This window comes from Scyliorhinus torazame, chromosome 1 (genome assembly GCF_047496885.1).
Source record: "Scyliorhinus torazame isolate Kashiwa2021f chromosome 1, sScyTor2.1, whole genome shotgun sequence".
In the NCBI taxonomy this organism is placed as follows: domain Eukaryota; kingdom Metazoa; phylum Chordata; class Chondrichthyes; order Carcharhiniformes; family Scyliorhinidae; genus Scyliorhinus; species Scyliorhinus torazame.
The window spans coordinates 366,740,694-366,763,714 of NC_092707.1; the positions used below are offsets into that span (position 1 = coordinate 366,740,694).

The 23,021-nt window shown below is 45.8% G+C and overlaps 1 protein-coding gene across 1 annotated transcript in view; it reads left to right on the forward strand.

Annotated features, from left to right (window-relative positions):
• LOC140426463 (stonin-1-like) overlaps positions 1-23,021 on the forward strand; it is a 195,425-nt gene that overhangs the window by 166,777 nt on the left and 5,627 nt on the right. Inside the window, exon 10 of the mRNA XM_072511275.1 lies at positions 18,169-18,258. Within this exon, the coding sequence (XP_072367376.1) occupies positions 18,169-18,258 (90 nt within the window). The remainder of the gene's footprint in view (positions 1-18,168; positions 18,259-23,021) is intronic.

Consider the following 23,021-nt stretch of genomic DNA (forward strand, 5'->3'; position numbering starts at 1 on the left):
GCATAGGATTCCTTTGTACGCTGATGATTTGTTCTTGTACATCTCCAATCCGGGTTCTGCGGTAGGAGATATAATGGGGCTGCTCAGGAGATTCGGGGCTGTTTCAGGTTATAAGCTGAATCTGGAAAAGAGTGAGTGTTTTGTGATGTCTTCTCCAGGGGCAAGAGCTAGTTTGGGGGGTCACTGTTTCGGGTGGTGACTATTTAGATATTTGGGGTGCACATGGCTCAAGACTAGGTCTGGCTCCATAAATTGAATTTCGCAAGCCTGGTGGGTAGGCTCAAGGCGGATTTGTTGAGATGGGACAGCCTTCCACTGTCATTGGCAGGCTGGGTGCAGGCGCTAAAGATGAACATTTTGCCACTATTTTTATTTTTGTTTCAGTGCCAATGGTCTTGTTGCAAAAACATTTTTTTTAAATGGGGGTTGACTGGTTGATTTCCTCGTTTGTCTGGGAAGGTAAGATAGCAAGGATTCGGAAGATGGTGCTTCAGAGAGGGCAGCAGTCGGGGAGCCTGGGCCTCCCAAACCTGATGTACTACTATTGGGCGGCAAGCAGTGAGAAGGTGCAGGGTTGGAGTTGGGAGCCGGTGGCTTTGTGGGTGAAGATGGAGGCAGGCTCTTGTAGGGGATAGGGGATTGCAGGCGCTGACGACAATGCCGCTCCGATTTGCCGCAGGGGACTCTTTGGGGAGTCCGGTGGTGGTGGCCATGTTGAAGTTATGGAGGCAATTTCGGCAGCACATTAGGTAAGTGGCGAGGTTGAAGCTGAATGCCAATCCGAAGGAATCATGTGTTTGAGCCAATGAGGCTAGATGCTTCGTTTCGGGGTTGGGAAGAGCAAGGCGTGATGGAAATTAAGGATTTATTTCCAGAAGGGCGGTTCACGAGCTTGGAGGAATTGATGGAGAAGCTCGGGATTCCACAGGAGAGGCTTTTGGGTATTTGCATGTGAGGGATGTCGCAAACAAGGTTTTCCTGACTTTTCCGGTGGCGCCAGCCTCCTTGTTGGAGGGGTGTTACAGGTGATGGGGCTGGAGGTGGGGGCGCAGTCACCTCAGCGATCTATGGGAGGAAACTATAGATAGACATGGTGTCAATGGAGAGGAGGCTAAATGGGAGGAGGAGCTGAGTATGGTGTTGGAGGAGGGTGTGTGGCATGAGGTGTTGCGGAGGGTGAATCCCTCAACCTCATGTGCGAGGCTTTGTGGTACACAGCGCACCTGACGAAGTCGAGGGTGAGCCGGTTGTTTGATGGGGTGCAGGACACTTGTGAATGGTGTGGGAGGGGTCTGGTCAATCGTGTTCATATGTTCAGGTCCTGGCCGAAGCTGGAGACATTTTGGGGTTTGTTTTTTTAGCTCACTTCGGTGATCCTGCATGTGATGTGGGACGCAGTAACCTGGGTGCCATATTTGTGGTATTGGATTTGCCGGAGCTGCAGACAGGAGTGGGGCAGATGTTCTATCCTTTGCCTCGCTGATCGTTCGTAGACGGATCCTGGTGGGGTGGAGGTCAGCTTCTCCGCCATGCGCCTCTGCGTGGCTGGCGGGCTTGATAAGAGTTCTTGTACATGGAGAAGTTGAAGCTCATTTTGAGGGGTGTGAGTGAGGGGGGTCCATAAGAGATGGGGTTTGTTTATAATCAAAGAGCTGGTTGCTGACAACTGCTGAGGTGGGTGGGGTTACTGGGGGGGTTGAAGGAGCGGAGGTATTTGGGATTTTTTGTTGTTTTACTTTGTGGTGTATTTTTAAAACATTTGAACAAAAATATTTCAAAAAGGGCAGCACGGTAGCATTGTGGATAGCACAATTGCTTCACAGGTCCAGGGTCCCATGTTCGATTCCGGCTTGGGTCACTGTCTGTGCGGAGTCTGCACATCCTCCCCGTGTGTGCGTGGGTTTCCTCCGGGTGCTCCGATTTCCTCCCACAGTCCAAAGATGTGCAGGTTAGGTGGATTGGCCATGATAAATTGCCCTTAGTGTTGGGTTGCCCTTAGTGTTGGGTGGAGTTACTGGGTTATGGGGATAGGGTGTGGAGGTGTTGACCTTGGGTAGGGTGCTCTTTCCAAGAGCCGGTGCAGACTCGATGGGCCGAATGGCCTCCTTCTGCACTGTAAATTCTATGATCTTTAACTCGGGCTTTAATCACTAGCAACAGCGCCACTCCTGATAGCTCTGGGGAAATACTCAGGGAGTCCGGTAATAATAGCTTCATTGAAAATCTGGAGGCAGTTTCGTCAACACTTCGGGTTGGGGGCAGGGTCAAGAGTAATGCCGATTCGGGGGAACCACAGATTTGAGCCAGGGAGGTGGGATGGAAGTTTTCGGAAATGGGAAGAGAATGAGATTAAGACGCTAAAAGATTTGTTTCTTCGGTGTCGGTTTGCAGGATTGAGGGAGCTGGAAGCAAAGTATGGGCTGGAGCAGGGAGAAGTGTTTAGATACATGCAGGTTCGGGATTTTGCCAGGAAGGAGATACAGAGCTTCCCGGAGGAACCGGCCTCCACATTGCTGGAGGAGGTGCTGACGACAAGGGGACTGGAGAAGGGGGCAGTGTCAGCGGTGTACGGCGCTATTCTGGAAGAGGATAAGGCACCACTGGGAGGGATCAAAGCAAAGTGGGAGGAACAGCTGGGAGAGGTTATAGAGGAGGGGGTCTGGTGTGAGGTGCTCCGGAGAGTGAATGCCTCCACCTCCTGTGCGAGGTTGGGGCTGATACAGCTAAAGGTGGAGGGTGAGCCGATTTTTTGAAGGAGTAGAAGATGTGTGTGAGCGTTGCGGGGGGTGGCCCGCTAATCACGTTCATATGTTTTGGTCCTGTCCAAAGCTAGGGGAGTACTGGAAGGAGGTTTTTAGGGTAACTTCCACGGTGGTGCGCGTGAAACTGGACCTGGGTCCCTGGGAGGCCATATTCGGGGTGTCGGACCAGGGTTGGAAACAGGTGTGGAGGCAGATATCATAGCCTTCGCCTCGTTGATCGCCCGAAGGCGGATCCTGCTGGGATGGAGAGCAGCCTCTCCACCCTGTGCCCTGGCGTGGCAGGGGGACCTGTTGGAATACTTGACCCTTGAGAAGGTTAAGTTCGAACTGATGGGAAGCTCTATTTATTATGCACTTTCAAGAACTGGATAACATTGAACATTAGTTGGGGGGGGGGGGGGATATGGGTGAGAAGGTTGGGGGGGAGGTGGGCTGTGTATATTAAGGGTGACTATGGGTAATCCCTGATTCCTTTGTTTATGTAAACATGCGGGCTGATGGTTGGTGGGAGGATGGGATCATTGTTATTGTTATGGGGATTGACATACCTGTTGCTGATTATTGTTTATTGTTGGTGGGTGTAAATTCAGGAGATAATGTGAAAAAGGAGGAGAATAAAAATATATATTTTTAAAACTCAGGCTTTAATATATTCAATGACCCGGCCTCCACTGCTAACAATCCTCCAAGAGAAGACGTTGCTCCTGATTTCTGTTGTAAATGGAAGATCCCCCTCATCTTTAAACTGTGCTCCCTCGATCTAGATTTTCCCGCATGAGAGGTGGCATCGGCAGCATCTACCCTTCAAGCACCTTCAGAATATTTTGTTTAGCTAAGAGCACTTCTTAATCTTAACTCTTGAGTATAGGCTTAACTTGCTCAACATTTCCTCCCTTTCCTTCATCTCAGGAATCAATCTAGTAAATCTTCTCTGAACTGCTTCGATAGCAAGTATATCCTTAAGTAAAGAGACCAAAACTGTACACTGTACTTCAGCACTTATCTTGTTGGGTTCCAGAAGCATTGGAAATGTAATAATATGTCACATTAAATGTTACAGAATGAAATTACCCTTGTATTGGCCTTGTGAAAGAAGGCCAAGTTCTTCCATGTTTTGGGACTCTAATACCTGCAAAGTTAGAATTAACTGAGGGGGGGGGGGGGGGGGAGTGAGAGAGGAAATCACATGATGTGATGGCAGGAACGGCTGTGTTTTCGTGAACTCTGTCTTTGCTCCACTTTTAATCTGTCTTTTTATTCTCGTGTACATTTTGTATTTGTCTTTTCTTGGTTTACATGGTTTATACTATGTCCCGGGAAAGGTTTGGTAGGTGCTTTTCCGAGAAAGAGACGAGATAAAATGTTAAAATCCTTGTTTGTGGTGACTAGGGTGGAGTACTGCTTGAAGTGGCCCAGTTGCTGTTAAATGGGTTTTCGCCTTAGCGGTGCTGTGTGTATCAGATGATGACTGCCAATGGTGATGTTGTCTTTGCTGAAAATCTCAACTCTGCGGTGCAGGTCGTCAGGGCTCACTTCCAAGAGATGCAGGTTACTTTAATGGAGCCGTACAAGGAGATTCCAGTACCTGAGAGAGCACTTTCCCTGGTGGATGCCCACCTCAGTTTTGTCGAAATCCTGCTACATAGCTTGTCACCCATCCTGAAAGTTTGGGGAGAAGAAGTCCGAACAGGGTATACCCCTGGACCCGGTCCTTGGCGAGAGGTGGTAGAAGAGCTCCTGAGTGAGTTTGAAAATTGGCTGGCCATGTTTCGGTAATCTTAATCTGGAGGCTGGGTGTATCAGATTTAATGGAGCACAACCTATTGTGTTTTTGAGGCAGGGGGTTGGTGTGGCTCACTGATCACTGGTCCTGTATTGTCCTGTTCCTGATGATCGTCATAAGGGGTTGAAGGTGGCTGAACTGGTTGAGTCATTTCCCCCTGCCAGTTGCAGTCTAGTCTGTAGCTCGTCTGGGTGTTGGTGGGACGGCGTGGTGGAAGTAATGATTTCATGCTTCGATCGTTGGAATCCTTGAGAGATCCTGAAGAGTGCTCGTTGATCCTGCTTTATCTTTGACGTTTGCTGTCTTTGTGCGACTGGGAAGATGTTTTTATCCCGTGGACTGCCCTGCAGCTCTTTGGTTATCCTGAATGTTACACCCTGTTGATCATATTGTTGTTTTCTTGATGCTGTCTTTTTTTCTGACAGAGTAGTGTGAAATATGGGTGTGACGGCCTGTAGAGTTGTTTATTCTGACTTGGCAAATGGTCAATGGGATTTGTGCACCGTTTCATTCCTAATTGTAATTACTCCTTATAATGTCTTATAATCCTTGTGATTGGGAGAAGGGGTGTTCTTCGTTATCACCCCCTATCTGGTTTAAAGGAAGATGAGTGGAGCAGGGAAAGGGCTAGGGTTAGTTTGTCCTTTCTGTGATTGAGGATAGCAACCTCCTCTCCCCCCCCACCCCCTCTCGCCCAGTTAGAGAAAACCCATTTTAGGTTTTTGTTCTTGATTTTATGTTTGTCTGTGATTAGAGTAGGCTGACGTGGGATTGGTATTCGTGGTTGAGGATTGGGTATTAGAGTGACCCTGGGTATCCTTTATATCGGGGTTTTTCCAAGTGTGCGTTATCACCTGCGGGTAAGCCAATGGAGCGATCAGCTGTGCCGTTCCTGAGGTGATCCAGATCATGGCAGAAGCACCCAACGGCCGCTACTGACTTAAATTTAGAATGGTAGCCGCTGCTGCCTTTTAAATGAAAAGAAATGAGGCTGTGTGCAGTCTTCCAGCCAGAAGTGAGCAGGTCCACACACCTTGCACATACACTTAACATCAAACACTTTCTATGTACGTGCCGTTGGCACCAAATCACAGAGGAGAGCTGCTTCCATTTCCTAGCTGCTAGCAAACTGGGCAAGAGGACTGTGAAGATGCATTGAAAAGTAAGAGATGGACAGAGACTCAACTAGGCAATGTACAGGACAGAATCTGCTGGAGAGAGCTGCACAGGAGAGTCCAGTGTAGGACAGAGCAGTGCTGCTGTTAGCTCTGTACAGAGCTCCAGGGCTTCTCGTTAATTGCCTACAAAGAAGAAACTTAAATTTGGGAACAAAGAATCAAGATAATTTCTTGAGGTATGGTTTTGTCAATTGTGCCAGTTCAAATAAGGATGCAAAACTTGTGTGCGTTAAATGCAGGGAATTACTGGCAAATGATAGGAGTGGTTTCATATTTTGAAATAGAAGTGGTAGGTGATAAATTCCTTTTGAGGCTGAGAACCTAGAGCCAGCTTTTTGTGAGGGCCGCGAAGAATCCAGCACAAGTTTGTAGAATCGAAAATAAATAACTATTTACAATTAAATGTATACAACAGCAGCAGTACTCCACCACTGCTCACTCCTCTAGCTGGTTCCACACTGGCCAGCTCGGTTTATGCAGGTGACTCTGCTAATGGTTTCTCCGTCCTCCTCATTGGGGAAGCTCGCTAAGGATTGTGGGATTGCTATTAGTCCCCAGCCAATAATAATTTGGCAGGTTATGACACAGTTATTAACTTGGAGAGAGCTGACTCCAAATTAAAAGACTAGGCCTCTGTGGCGGACCTATGATACATTGAAAGCCCATGAGGCTGGAGTAGCATCTCCCAGGAGTATCCAGTGCTAAGTAAAATGAGTATTTTGTTGCTATTGCCCTTCACGACGATATACATGTGCAAGGTTGGATTTTCTGTTTTCATGAAGATGAAGCCGGCACAAAGAAACTGGCTGAAGTCTGCACCTGATATGCACATTGCCCTCTCTTCCTTTGAACCTGATTCAAGTGAGATCATGAGTGACAAGCAGGCTCGCCTTTCGCATTAAAGGTAAGCGATCGTAATGTGTGCCATGAAGGTTGGCCATCGTGGGTCCTGAAGGTCTGCCGATTGGCAAAAGTAGGAGAGAAAATTTTGAAAGACGCTGCTCTGGATGATGGTGGTTACTGAGTCAGTTGGGTGCCCCTTCCCTGGTGATTTCTTTATTCATTTTTGCATCTGGACGAACATTGTACTGGTCCTCGTTCTGGCCTGGCCCAGTGGAGTGGGTGAGGGTTTTCAGGGGAAGGGGGGGGGCGGTCCGGCCCTTCCTCCCTCTCCAAATCCCCTACCGATGAGTATTGACTGTTCTTCTCCCAGATTGGGATTCCCTCCTGGCTAGGGTTACAGTGATTATCCTTTCCTTCCTTGTGGGAATAGTGCACTACCCAGGGTGAGTGCAGGATAGGCGGGATGTGGAGTTGCATGGGAGGTCCTGGGGGCATAATTCCTTCAGTTTTCTTTTTGGATGGTGCTGGGCTAGGCCAAGCCTAATAATAATAATCTTTGTCACAAGTAGGCTTACATTAACACTGCAATGATGTTACTGTGAAAAGCCCCTAAATCGCCCCATTCCGGTTCCTGTTTGGGTACGCGAGGCAGAATTCAGAATGTCCAATTCGCCTAACAGCATGTCTTTCGGGACTTGTGGGAGGAAGCCGGAGCACCCGAAGGAAACCCACATGGACACAGGGAGAACATGCAGACTCCTCACGGACCGTGACCCAAGCCGGGAATTGAACCTGGGACCCTATCACTGAAGCAACAGTGCTACCCACTATGCTACCATGCTGCCGTGGATGGTATCCTGTTGTTCCCCTGGGGGTGGAGGGGGGGAGCAGAGATGTTGGGTTTAGTTCCGGGGTGCATGGTGATTTTGGGATTGGCTGAGCACTGACTTAGATGTCCAGGTTTTCCCTGTTTTCCTCCCTGGGAGAGTTGTGATTTCCCCCCCCCCCCCAATTCTTGACTGGTTGGTGGCTGGCTCTCCTATTTGGTGGTGTGTCTTGGAAAGCTGCCTGAGAAATGGTGGTTGGGGGGGGGGGAGGTGGGGTTGGATAAGAATTCCCTCTTCAACTTTTGTTTTTGGTTGTGTGTGGTATTATTTTGTAACTTTGTGTCAATTTTTAAAATGTAAAATCCTAACAAAAATATTACCTGAGAATTCAAAAGTCATTAATAGTGGAGACAATTCCACGTCTGTATAGTTGGAGGTCCGTTTGCTTGGTGCTTTTTACTATCCTATTTCACCCCTCAGCCCATTTCTGTTTACAAATCTCAACTTGCACTGTGCTGCCTGCAGAAATCATTATGTTGCAAGCTGTTTATGGAGATGCGAGGTTTAGCATGCCCACGAATCTGTGTTTTATCCATCAGCCAATTCATGCTTATAACCATGGATGATCATAACAGTAAAATAAATCACTCAGTTGCTTCCTATGTTATATGATTGTACTACATTATATGTTTTATCACTTATCTGTATCTTATAAACATTTCCATTACTTGAATAATTTTATGCAGGATTTACTGTGGCCTAATTTTTCTTTTTACTTGAGACTAAATTCTGCCTCGCGTATCCCCATTTTTCTTCCAATTTGAATATTTGTAGGGTTCAGTGCCCAATCAGGACTTGCAATTTCAGTACATTTAATTTGACCGTGTCCATCTGGACACATTGGCATTCAAATATGCAAGTTCTGTTGTCTCATTTTTTCTATGATTTGAATTTAATTGTGAAATCTAACATTACGTATGCATGTACTATTAATCACAAGTTTTGGAAACAGTTAATTGAAAGTATGGTATGAATATCTCTTTGGATCTTGTTGCCTTTTGTTCTAGTGCAGGCACTGATCATAATTTGCTGCAAGTTAAAATTGAGTTTATCGTTATGCTGCCACAGAAGCTTTCTAATAATAAGAATCTTTATTAGTGTCACAAGTAGGCTTGCATTAACACTGCAATGAATTACTGTGAAAATCCCCTAGTCGCCACACTCCGGCGCCTGTTCGAGTATGCTGAGGGAGAATTCAGAATGTCCAATTCACCTGACAAGCACTTCTTTTGGGACTTATGGGAAGAAATTGGAGCACCCAGAGGAAAACCACGCAGACATGAGGAGAACATACAGACTCCGCACTGACAGTGACCCAAGCCGGGAATCGAACCCGGGTCCCTGGTGTTGTGAAGCCACAGTGCTAACAACTGTGCTACCGTGCCGGTATAACTATATTGTCAACTTCTGAGGTATACTCGATGGCGATACAACAGATTTTACAGTTTGTCAAATTCGGGCCGGAATTTGGCCTCGTCCCCTGGTGGGATCTTCCGGTCTGGAGTCAGTAGACTTTTGGCTGGCTCGCTTGTCTGACAAACCTGCCACACCAGGGCTGACAAATCCCAGCCTAGGTATCAGAAATAACAGAGTCAGTTCAAATTAAGAAGCTTTGTTAGATAATTTAATTTAAATTTGTTTCTTATTCTGTTATCAGTCAATGACGGATAAAGGCAGACCTTTGAGGTGTAATGTGTAAATTTATAAGTCTAATCCTTTGAAATGAAATAATAACTGGGTTGTTAGCTGGTGGCTAGTGCTATATATATGTCTTGTGATGTTGAAATAGTAATTCAGAACAATTGATTTGTTCATGCAGGCAGGAAATTAAAAGACATTCTTGGCCTAAAATGTCAATTTTCACTTTGTAAGTACTGTATTAATTTTTGGCAATTATCCAGACCATTTTGTCTTTATTCGAGAGTCTTCGCTATTGGAGGATTTGATTCCCCATGACATTTTACTACATAATCTGTATAAATTTATTAGATCTTCCAGTTATTCTGTAAATCGATGTTCTATGCCTCTCCCCACCCAACCCCTAGTTTAACATTGTGAATCTGTCTGTTAAATGGATTCCATTGTGTTTTAAAATAATGGATGACATGAAGCAACATATGCAGGTCACACTGATGATGTATTTTGGAGAATTAAACATTAGCTGGAGCTTTGGGAAAATGAGCTGGGAAAATTCTGCAGGTGCTGGCCTCCGATAAAACCCCAGTGATCTGGTTTAGTTGTTTATAAAAAATTATGATCTGTCACTTTGTGACAATGATTCAGAATAGGTGGTGTGAGTTCTCTTTGAACGTTTCTGACCGGCGGAATCCATTAACCACATTTTGTAACACAAGGGTTTTCTGACACTTCCTAACTTACTAGTCTGTTTTGATAAGAATAACATTTACTGTGGTTAACTACAGCTATGAGCAAAGGTCATCTGCTTGAATTATGCCCATAAAGTATGAACCTAGGTGGGTAACTCAAATTAATTCAAATGATCGAATAGCATGATGCTTTGGTGCTTGACATGAAATGCCTCTGGACACTTGGTTTTATATTTGGTGCATAACCTGTTTATTGAGAAATCCATTTGTGGTACCAAAACTTTGCAGGTTGTCAGATAGTTGGCGAAGAATAAAAGAGGACAAGGTAAATCGGAAATACAGTGATATCAGGCTCTTGTTAAAAAGCTGAAGATTGTAGGGGAAAATATGGATGGAGTTGGGGAAGAGGAAGAATTGCACTAGCTAAGATTGCTACATCTAGGACCTGGGGGAAAATGGGTTGAAGTACAAGATTTACAAATTTCAACAAAGATGGGATGAAAAAAAATAGTTTTTTGTTGTTGATAGAATCGAGAGAATCAGAAAAATCTTTCGTATAAATTATTAATTTTTTATAACATTGCTCAAGTAATTTTTCTTTTGTACTTTATACAAAGTATCTTCTTTGGCGAGCACTCGCAAACGAGTATGACTGTCCATCTAAGAAACTCCATGTTACTGGTCATGGGTTCTGTGGGTTCTTGCATGGCTGAAGAGCCTGATCCTAGAGCCACATCTTCGACTGGCAGGTGTTTCCGGGAGAAGGGATTGGTCCTTGGACTCCAGATCATTGGTATTCCTTTCTCAGGCTCCTTTTCCAGCCTCCTCTTGCCGACGGGTGTCCTCGAAGAAGTGTGTCCCTTTTATCAGGAAATCTGTCCCTTTTATCAGGAAGTTCCTCCAATTAGGTCTCTTCTGAGCACGGGTCTCCCAGGTGTTGACGCCTATGTTGCATTTCTTGCGGTAAGCCTTCAGGGTCTGTAAAGCGCCTCCTTTGTCCTCTTGTTTGGAAGCTTTCCTTGAGCTGGGCAAAGAAGATTTGCTTTGGCAATCAGGATTCTGACATGGCTGTCCGAGTGGAATTTGCTTTGGATGATCGTGGCCTCGATGCTCGTGCTCTTGGTTCCTTCATGGACACTGATCTTAATACGTCTGTCCTCCAAGGCTAATGCGGAGAATCCATCTTGGACAGGGTTTATGGTACCTCTGCAAGGCCATGGGGTGGCGTCTGTACATAGTCCCAAGTTTCTGAGCCATATAGAAGAGTTGGAAGGTCAATGGCCTTGTACGTGAGGATCTTGGTGTCAGCACGGATGTTGAGGTCGACAAAGACTATCCAAAGGAAGTGCTCATGATATTGGATACAATGTTAGATCTTCACATCAATGTCAGCCTTGGAGGAGAGGTGGCTGCCCAGGTATAGGAAATGTTCAATGTTTGGTAGGGTTTCTCTGTTGACCGTGATGGAGGGAGAGACCAGATCCTGTCCTGGGGTTGGTTGGTAAAGGACTTGAGTCTTTTCGAGGTTGAGGCTGAAACCATTTCTTTGCTATGCTTTCATGAAGGTGTCAAGCATGGCTTGGAGATTTTCTTGAGAGAGTGGAGATGGTGATGTCATTTGCGTACTGAAGTTTCTCAAGAGATGTCAGTGTTGTTTACTTCTTGATTTCAACTGGTTGAGGTTGAAAAGTTCTCCGTCCATCAAGTAGACGATGTCCACTCCACTGGGAAGCTTGCTCTTGACAAGGTGAAGGATGGTGATGAAGATGGAGAAAAGGGTGGGGCAGTGACACATCTCTACTTGACTCCAGTCTTGACCTCAAAGATTTCTGAGTTTCTGTTGGTGAGGACTGTCGCTGACATGTGGAAGAATCAGAGGATGTTGTTAAATTTCTCTGGACATTTTGGCCATTGACAGGGTCTTGCATAGCACTTCCCGATTCACTGAGTCAAAAGCCTTGGTCAGATTGATGAAGGCCATGTAAAGTGGTTGATGTTGCTCCTGGCATTTCTCTTGAAGTTGTTGAGCAGTGAAGATCATGTCCACTGTTCCATGGTTTGGTTGGAAATCACACTGGTTTTCCAAAAGGATTTCTCAGAGACTGGGAGAAGGCAACTAGCGAGGATTCGTGTGATGGTCTTCCCGGCGATGGAGAGTAGGGAGATTCCTCAGTCGTTCCTACAGTCCGCTTTGTCTCCTTTAAGATGTTGACGATGGCTGCATCCCTGCAGTCGGCAGGAATTTCTTCTCTGTCCCAGATTTTAAGCAACAACTGATTGAGATGACTGGTAATCTCCTCTCCCAAGTTTGAAAATCTCCACTGGGATCTTGTCGACCCTGCAGCTTTTCCATTCTTCTTGTGTTTAATGACAACTGCGTTCACACCTGGTGGGAGTCAAAGATCATCATTTATGGGGAGTTGGGGGATTTCCTCAAACACGCCCTCATCCATGATTGGCGCACAGTTTAGGGGTTCTTTGAAGTGTTTCCTCCATTGAAGGCAGATGTTTTCTCAGTCTTTTGAGAGAGTTCTGTCCTTGCGTCGCACCAGTTTGAGGCCTTGAGTCCTTATATTGCCTTGGTGGCACTGAAGAAGCCCCAGGTGCCATGCTTGTTGACGAGGAGTTGCAGCATCTTAGCTTTCTCAGTCCACCATTGGTTCTTGATCTCCCTAGTTGTCCTTTGGACCTCCGCCCTGGCTAATTTGGGAGCTTTGCTGGTTATGTTGCTTTGTTAGATGTGGAGAGCTTTCTTCTTCTTGTCTATGAGGTCTTGGATGGTGTGGGTTGTCTGAGGTTCTGGATGGTGTGGTAGTTCTCATTGAACCAGTCTTGGTGTTTCCTTGTTTTGCAGCCGATGGTTTCTTCACAGTTTGAGATGATGGCTGTCTTCAGCTCTTTCCAGTTTCCCTCCATTACGTTAGAAGGGGGATATTGGAGAAGGCATTGGTGGAAGTTCACGAGCATGCTTGGCTCTGAAGCTGCTCAACGTGATCTTTTTTCTGAGCTGTTTTTTCATCTTCCACTGCTTCTGGTGGAGCTTGATGGACATGAGAGGAGCAAATGAGCTGGTGGTCTGTCCAGCAGCCACCTGCACTAGTCATCACTTTTGTGACGAGGGCATCCTTTTGGTCTCTAGATCGGACACGATGAAGTTGAGTGTGGCAGTGCTTTGATCGTAGATGTCTTAAGGAAGTTTTGAACTTTGGCGGAACAGTGTGTAGTGATAAGCTGAAATTCTGCGTGTTTGGCGAACAGAAAATCCCGTTGGGAGTTGCAATTCCCAACCGCTTCTTCCGGTGGCTCCTTTCCAGATTTGGGAGTCCTTTCCAACCCTTGAAGTCCCCAAGGAGGATGATCTTATCTTCCTTTGGAAAATTGGAGCATATGGTGTACAGGGTGGATAAGAAAACTCCTATGGACTCATCACTGGGATCAAGTTGGGGCCTAGGCACTTACAACCGTTCCTGCTGGTTGTTGGCAAGTTGTAGGAGAGGGTCGTGAGGCGCGTGTTGATGCCGAAGGGGAACTCTGAGAGATAGTTGACGAATTTGTTCTTGATGGTGAAACCAATTTCATGCATCCCGGGCTGATCTTTGGGTTTTCCCTTCCAGTAGAAGGTTTAACCACCGCCATCTTCTCACAGCTGCCCTTCGCCTGCTCTTGAGGTCTCTTGCAGGGCAGTGCTTGAGTTCATGGGCAAGAAGGGCAGTTCTCTGTTCCAGTTGATTGTTCTGCTCATTCTTCACGAGTGTTTGTACATTCCAGGTTCCGAAATTTAGTTTAACTTTGATTTTCTGACCGCAGGTAGATGAGCTGCTGGATGTGGTTTACCAGCCAAGCTGGGGATGGAACAGACTACCTTTAGGCGCCATTTCTAGCCCTTTCCCCATGCGGAGTGAACAGAGTGGATCCTGAAGAGAGCTGCTCAGCCATGAAGAAAGCTGCTGAAATGATCTCCTTACTCTAAGAGCGAGACGACTGAATCAAACTCCACCGCCTATGTGTCAGTCCGAAGCAAAGGACTTTCGGATCTCACAGTCCTACCCCCGTCACCTCTCGCCGATCGCTACAGGGCTTGTCTGTGTGGGTGGGGGTGTGCTGGTTTTCTTTGGGTAGACACCCGGCGCGGGACATCTTTTAACTTGTATATGCTGTTGCACATCAGCAGACACACAGGCCTTGACAGAGAGTAGGTCCAGTTCCAGTGGCAAGAGAACCTTGACATCTGGGGATCTCTCTATTTCTGCAGCCTTCATCTGCTGAATCTTCTGCCTGATCCGCCGTTGAGGGCTTGTTTTGGAATTGTGCTTTGTCTGGTTCCTCCCACCAACCTTACCATGATGGGTGACCCTGCCAGGAGCTTAAGACTCACATTGGTAAATGTGAGGTCATCCATTTTGGTCAGGATAACAGCTAAATAGACTATTATTTTAATGGTAAAAAATTGCAGCATGCTGCTGTGCAGAGGAACTTGGGTGTCCTTGTGCATGAATTGCAAAAAGTTGGTTTGCAGGTGCAGCAGGTAATTAATAATCTTTATTAGCGTCACAAATAGGCTTATATTAACACTACAATGAAGTTACTTTGAAAATCCCCTAGTCGCCATACTCTGGTGCCTGTTTGGGTACGCAGAGGGAGAATTCAGAATGTCCAAATTACCTAACAGCGTGTCTTTTGGGACTTGTGGGAGGGAACTGGAGCACCCGGAGGAAACCCACGCGGACACGGAGAACGTGCAGACTCTGCACGGACAGTGAACCAAGCTGGGAATCGAACCAAAAGACCATCACATCAACCCCTACACTCCAGCCCTTCAACACTGACCTCCCCCCTCCCAAACCATGTCCCATCTTCTCCTTTTTTAGCCTCTTCCCTTGATGACACCTCAATCCCCCTTGAAGAAATCGATGAATGGTTTCCACCTCCAGGTGAACCCTTCTATCGACCCTCGCAGAGTGACTTAATCTTCTCTAACCACAGGAATTCTGCCAGGTTGCTCACCCACACCCCTGCCTGCAGAGGTTTCCAAGTCCCTCCAACATAACAAAATCCGTCTCCGGGCTATCTGAGGCAAAGGCCAATACATTAGCCCCTCATTCCCCCACACCGAAATCGCCACCTCCGGAGTCGAGGCCACCCACATCCTAGAATTTCAGACATAACATCTGAGAACCCTTGCCAGAACCCCCACAATCTTGGACACGCCAAATTTGTGGGCCCCTCCCCACCCACCACCCACACCTATCCTCTACCCCTCAAAATCCTGCTTATCCTCGCCACCGTCATGTGGGCCCTATGCACTTATTTAACCTGGATGAGGCTTAACCCCGCACACGATGAGGCTGCATTCGTCCTCTGCAAAGCTTTGGCCCATGTCTCAGCCCCCGGAACCCCCTTCAACTCCTCCCACTTGCGCTTAACATCCTCCACCCGGGCAATTCCTTATAAATATCTGAAACTTTTCCCTCCCCTATTTCTTCCTCCGACAGAAGCTTATCTTGCGGCACCGAAGACAGCAACTCTCCTCACAAAATCCCGAACCAGCAGCTACCTAAACCCATTCCCCTAAGCAGCTCAAACAACTCCTACAGCCCCGCAAATTTGCCCCCTATAAACAGGTCTCTGAAGTACTCAATCCCGTCTGCTGCCACCCCCCGGAACTTCACATCCAGTCTCGCCAGTACAAATCTATGGTTATCGCACCCATGAGACCTTCACTGCCCCCACAACCCCGAGATCAATCCATTGACTTTTCTGAAAAATGACTTGGGGACAAAGATGGGGGGGGTTCTGAAAAACGAACAGAAATCTAGGCAGCACCGTCATTTTAACTGACTGCATCCGCGCTGCCAACGACAACGGCAAAACATTCTATCTCCTAAAACTCACGTTAACCCCCTCCACCCATCGAGCCAAATTCAACCTATGCAGCTGGGCCCAGCTCCGCGCCACCTGGATACAGAGGTATTTAAAGCTCGTCCCCACCACCCTAAACAGCAGCTTGCCTAACTTCCTTTCCTGCCCCCTAGCATCGATTGGGAACACCTCACTCTTTCCCATATTCAATCTATACCCCTAAAACTGTCCAAATTCCTGCAAAATCCCCATGATACCCCCAGTGCAGCCTAACGGGTCTGAAATGTATAATAGCAGATCATCTACATTCAACAAAATCTTATGCCCCCCACCCCCCTGCTCAATCCTTTGACGGCCTGAGCGCCATTGCCAGTGGCTCTGTCGCCAAGGCGAAAAGCAATGGGGAGAGTGGACACCACTGCCTCATCTCATGGTGCAGCCCAAAGTGCCCCGAACTCTCTCAGTTCATCAGTATACTCACCTTGTACAGCAGCCAGACCCAATCCACAAACTCCTGCCCGAACCCGAACCTCCTTCAGAAACAAATATGTCCACTCCACCCGAGCAAAATCCTCCACGCGCCCATCTCCATCACCACCTCGACCTCTTGCACCCCCACCAAACACGCATTCAATAACCTCCAGACATTTGCCGACAACTGTCTTCCTTTCTCAAAACCAGTCTGATACTCCCCATTCAACTCTGGCACACAGTCCTCAATCCACGATGCAAGTACCTTTGGCATTAACTTGGCATCTACATTAAAGAGCGATATCAGGCGGTATGTCCCATACTGCTCCGGGTTCTTATCCTTTTTAAGAATCAGGAAGATAGAAGCCTGCAATAAAGTAGGGGGTAGTTCCCGCCTCTCCCTCACCTCATTATGCGCCCGCACCAGCAGTGGCTCCAGCTCGGTCCAAACTTCTTATGAAACTCCACTAGGACCCCGTCCCACTGGGGCCTTCCCTGCCAGCATCACCCTCATACCACCCATCACCTCCTGCAGCAAAATTGGGCCTCCAGGCCCTGCACCCACCCTTCCTCCACCATAGGAAACTCCAACTTATCCAGGAACCATCTCCCAACCCCCATCCCCCTCGGGGGCTCCGTCTCATAAAGCCTCCTATAAAAGGCCTCAAATAATCCATTCACACACTCTGGGTCCATCACCACTACCCGCCCCCCCCCCCCCCCCCAATGTCCTTCACTCTACCAATCTCCCCCGCCACTGCATGCTTCCTCAACTGATGGACCAGCATCCTAATTGCCTTCTCCCCATATTCATACACTGGCACTCTGCAACTGCCCCACCATCTTCCCCGTCAACACTAACCTAAACTCCATCTGGAGCCTCTCCTCTGGCACCACCATGTACCTCCTATCCACCCTCAAGATCTCCTCAACCAGCCTTGACCTCTACTTCCTCACCTCCCTCTCCCTGTGCCTCTCCCTGTGCACCCGAATCGAAATAAACTCCCCCCTCATTACAGCCTTGAGTGCTTCCCACAATGTGTGGCTGTTGCCCCCCCCCCGGTATCATTTATCTCCATTTAGTCCCGAATGGCAGCCCCTCACCCACTCACACACTACCTCACACGCCAACAGCGCCACATCTATCCACCACTGCTGTTGGGCCTCCTGCTGAACCACCTGCAAATCCACCCAGTGCGGTGCGTGGTCAGAGACCACGATTGCCGAATACACCGAGTCAGCCACCCCCGCCAGCAGTGCCTTATCCATGACAAAAAAAATTGATCTGGGAATCCTGGTGCACATGTGAGAAGTATGAAAACTCCTTTGGATCCACCTCCCATGCACTCCATGAACCCCCTCAGCTTCCTAGCCACTGCCGACCTCCTCAACGACTTTGGGCTCGACTGATCCAGGCTCGGATCCAGGACCCCTCCAGGCCCATGTCCACCGCCGTCTACCCCAATAATCAGCCAATGCGTATCTAAACCCGGAATCTTCCCCAACACCTGCCTCATGAAATCCACATCACCCCAATTTGGACCATACACATTAACCACACCGGCATCGCCTCCAGCTTCCCACTTATCACCACATAACAACCCCCTGGATCGGCCACAATGCTCCTTACCTCAAACGCCACCCTCTTATTGATCGACACCGCCACCCCCCCTCGTCTTCATATCCAACTCCGAGTGGAACATCTGCCCCACCCATCCCTTCCTCAGCCTTGTCTGATCCCCCAACTTCAAGTGTGTCTTCTGCAGAAACACCACGTCCGTCTTCAGTCAACTCCAGATGCGTGAACACACACGATCATTTAACTGGCCCATTCAACTCTTGCATGTTCTACGTGACCAACCTGGTCGGGGGGGGCTCGATGTCCCCCCTCCCCTACTGATCAGCCATACCTCTACCTGGGCCAACCCCGGCCCATGTCTTGCACCCCTCCAGGCCCATGTCCACTGCCATCTCTCCCTTCTTGCAGAAATTCTATTGGTCATTTGTCTTTGCTAATTAATGCAGGGTAAACTAATCTGTACCCGATGTGTTTTACAGGATCCTTTGAATTCAGGAGATGATGTAAGTGAACAGGAGATACCTGATCTGTTTGATACAGAAAATGTAATTGTTTGCCAATATGACAAGGTAAGTCCATTTGTGCGATTACATTCAAGAAAATGTATTCACTTTTCTTTCAAAGCCCATGTGTTTTTAGTTTAAAAGTAATTTATGACCAAGTGGTTCAAAGACAAAGGTGCAGCCTCATGAATCAATGGGTCACAGGGTTTGTAGCTTGGTTTTAATTAATTCCCAATTCTAGTATTTTTGCTTGTAGGGAGATGCATGATATGACTTGATATTTACCCTTGTGACAAGAGATAAAATTGGAAGGAAGTATGTATCTGTCTGTCCTTCTGCTTGTCGGGACAGATGGAGGCACTTTATAAGCAAGGTGCATGTTAGGCTGACCACATGCCTACAAGATAAGAAACATCTCTGGAAAAGAGAGTAAAATTGAGATATTAGGGGGGGGGGAAGCAGCATCAGAAAAATATTAAATGGAATTATTGTATGATTGAAACTTATTTTTTTCAATTACAGCAGTAGTTTATAACTAGACTTGCGGTGTACTTATGATCATTTTAATGCCCATTAGGAGCTCTGATGTCTGCCTTAGCTGAGTTTAAGAAACATAAAATTGAAAAATGATTACCGTTCACCTAGAAAACAAGGGTAGAAAAGAAGGCAGCTCAGGGTTTTGTGTGTGCTGTTGTTGCTCTTTGTGCCAGTGTGGTTTTTATTTTTAATGTTTGAAGCTCTGGGTTTCAAAATGAACAAGTTCCACTTGCTTTTTGCCTCCATTTTAGGCTGGTTTTGATACCTCATCCCCTGTGGGCATTTGAAGATTCTTTACTATCTCCTCCCCACCTACCCCTGTTGTCAAATAATGTCTTCCATACCAGAAATGTATACTTATTTAGCTCTGTTAATGTAGCAAAGAAAGTGATTCACAGTTGGTAGTCAGACCCAATCAGGTGTGAAATTATGAGATGTGATCAAATGTGTGGTTTCAAAGGAAGATTGTCAGGGGGCTCTTGAAACTACAGGAAGATGAAGCAAGCCAGCGGAAGTTCCAGAGTAAAGTATGACATTTGTGTTTGACTATATCAATTTTAAGCTTGCTTTTCAGAAAATAAGTAATGTCTTGAAATTGCTGCCAAGTGGCATGGTAAATCTGTTGAACTCCTAGGATTTGGATAATGTGACTGAAAGGAATGGAATTTATTCTTACTACGTAACATATATTCTAATAAACCAAACCTTCTTGGAAGTGGATTATGCAGCAATAGTCTCATTATTCTCTTGATTCGAGATTTGTCTGCACTTATTGTAACTTTCGAGCTGAAATTTCTTTTGGAAGTTTAAGTCATTGATACATTGAGGCAAATTGAAATTCTCTCATTTGCTGGTTAAAAGGGCATATCAACAGATTAAAATTAGAAGCCGTATTTCTGACATTAGTACTTGTATTCTTCTCAAGTTCTCTGCCCAAAGGTAAACCTGACCCATAGCACCACCAGCTCCACCACAAGTAGAGCTAGATGGCAGGTTCTGAATCCATCTCAACTTGAATGGGGATCAAACCCCATACCATTGGCACCAGTCTGATCTATACCAGCTATCCTGCCAACTGGCCTTCCAAGGAGTCAGAGTTGCTGTGGTAGCATATACTTTTACATGCATGTTAGAGCCTGGAGCCATGGATTATGATGGTGAAGGCACAAATTTATTTCCATCACATGGCTGACCTGGAATCTCTCCCCCTTTTATTGCCTGCAATATGTATAAGTTGGAAAGATATGCAAATTTATATTCAACCTGTTTGGCCTCCATAAATGTACTTTCCTTGACCATCAAGTCCTGGAGTGGGACTTGAATCCAGAGCTTTTGGCTCAGAGGCAAGGCATTGTTGCTGCAAGACCTCCGTGCTTTTATTATGGAAGTGTGTAAAATAGTTGTATAAATTAATAAAGGAACCATGAGATCTAGAATTTTCTGCCTTGGGTATGTAGAGGATAATACTTTGATTTAAAGTGTCACAGTTAAGTTGACTTTCCAACATCTAGTTAATCTGTAAAGTAGTGGTAGACATCTTCAAAAATAAGTAGCATGGCTGACGATGATGGCAAGCTTGATCTGCAAGAGGTGGAAGAAAATGCTGCCAACATTCATGTCACAGTAATTGTGGCAGTTCTACTTCGAGACCAGAGATTGTGGTACTTTAGCACTTGGGCTCCATTGTCAGAAAATGTAGCTCCTTTAGTTAATTTTGAATGTTCGAAGAGGGTCAGAATATTGTTTTATGCTTGTTCAGAAAACTAGATTTAGTAACTTCAGATCACTCTGGGAATGAGCTTTCACCCTCCTATATTGGGAAGATATTTCCTCTGAGAAAATGGAAGAGATTAGCTCTCGGGATCTTCTGTTGTTTAATAGGTTCTTTGGTTTTGAGAGACATAGTCCAACTTCCCAGGATTGTTTCTGACAATGTTCTAATAATCTTAGCTGAATCTTCCAGGTAAGCATCATACAACACAAAATCAAAACTTCCAAGTAGTGCAACTAAAGAAGAAAAGTAAAAAAAAAAATGATTGTAAAGAGAGAGGATATAAATAAGCGAGATCCTTTAAAAGAGTAAACCAAATGGAGAAGTGAGCACAATGAACAAAAAGATCAAAATGTAAGAAAATTCAGTTGATGGATTTACAGAAAAACACATTTTTAAAACAACTGAAAAGAGGTGAAAGAGAACTTGATATAGAAAGATTATCTCATTCAAGTAAAAGGTTTTGGGGAATCAGATTTAGCTCAAAAATATGAGGGAATTATGAAAGTCAGGAGAAACAAACTGAAAAATGAGAGAAACAGCTGTTGCTTTCAATTGATAATGTCAGTGTTCAGACCACAGGGCCGTAGATTGTAAAGGAGAAACTTGAAATGTAGTTTCTGGAGATTGTGTTCAGCTTGATTGCAGCAGTGCGTGACGTCAAGAAATGGCAGGCAGAGCCACTGGGAAGGCAGGATTGAACTTGCAAACAGATTGGAAATGATTTGAGAGAACAGAAACTACATTTAGCCCACGCATCATTGAGAAGACTGCACTATGAACACTGCCCGCAGTTATTACATTGGACGAAGTATTTATAAACTGCTGTTTCACATGGGAGTGTTTGGAACTCTGGACGGTGCCCTGGAAACAGATATGAGCAGTTGCTACATGAAAGGTACCAGGTGAAAGGTAGCTGGAAGTCTTTTATGAAAGAGGGTCAAAGGATAAAGAAGACAGAAAGCTTGCAATTAGTAGTCCATTTATCATACCACCTAAAGTGCTGCAAAGGTAATTTATTATATTTGTCACTGTTATGTAGGTAAACATGACTGCTAATTTGTCCACTCCGAAGCCCCACAAACTGCAAAATAAATCAAATAGCCAAATAATGATGGCTGAGGCATGGATGTTACTCAGAATAGCAGAATTACACTCTGCTCTTTGGATAATACATTCAAAAGATGCTATCTCTAATAGTGCAGTAGTTCCCCAGTACTGCACTGATGCGTTTGCCTAGATTGTGTTCAAGTCTCAAGTTGGGTTGAATCCATAACAAAGATGCGGGTTAGGTAGATTGGCCGTGATAAATTGTCCCTTAGCGCCCCGGGATACGCAGATTAGGTTATAGGGTTATGACGATAAGGCGGGATGGACATGGGAGTGGAAATAGGTCAAGTGTTCATTCAAAGGATCGGTGCAGACCCGATGGGCCAAATGGCCTCCTGCACTGTCGGGATTCTATGATTCTTTTCTAAGTAAGCCAGGAATACTGGCACTGAGCTAAGTTGGTAGCGAATAAGAGCATTGCAGAAGGAACAGTTTCTCTGAAAAGCAGTGTGGACACAAGAGGGGAAGATGTTCTTGGTGCTATCGTTCAGTAATGACAAAAAATAATCTGGTGTATGTAGAAATGAATAAATAGTAAATGAGAATGGTTACTCTGTTGTGAGATCTGGGAAGTAGGACATGTGTGGGCAAGAGTCCCATTGATGAGGAAGAATTTAGTTGAGGAAAGAGACTTTGCAGAAGCTGTGTGGATAACAGGGTAACTAGATAACAGATTGCAATCTGAAAAAGATGAAATATTCGGAGGAAGGGATTGAAAGAATCATAGTTCTGGAGAAACGAGATTTTGTAAGAGCATGAATACACTGCCTGAAATGGTGGTGGAAGCAGATTCAATAATTACTTTCAAAAGGAACCGGAAAAGGACACATTGCAGGCCAACGGGGTAAGAGTGGGAGTAAATGGATATCCCTTTCAAAGAAGCACGAGGAGCTGAACAGCCTCTTGCTGTATAATTCCCTGGCTATTTAGGTTATGTATCGCACACGTGTATTCTTTTTCCCCATCACCACTGGGGTGGGCTGATGTTTAATGTGAGGGCATGCCAAACTCCAGAAGAGAAACTTGGAACGTCAGCTATTAACTATTTTTACGATTTGGAAAAAATGTACGAAAAGAGATTAAACCCAGTGAGGAAAGGGGTCAATCTTGTTATAAGTTATTCAAATAACAAATTGTTTATTAAACTTTAAGCCACAAGGATGCAACAGTGGAAGAACAACATTTACAATTACTATAATACTTTAATTACCCCCCCCCCATGCAAATTATCCACTTTCCTAAACTCCGAGAATACACCTTCCCCAAAATAACATCCCATAGGTTTTAATGCTATAAGCCAAATCCAACAAATAATTGCCACACAGGACCTGTAGCTTTCTTTTGGGAACCTATCTTTTAGTTTAGGGTTGAACTTATGGGGTCTGACACAGACTTCTGCTTTTTCTTCTGC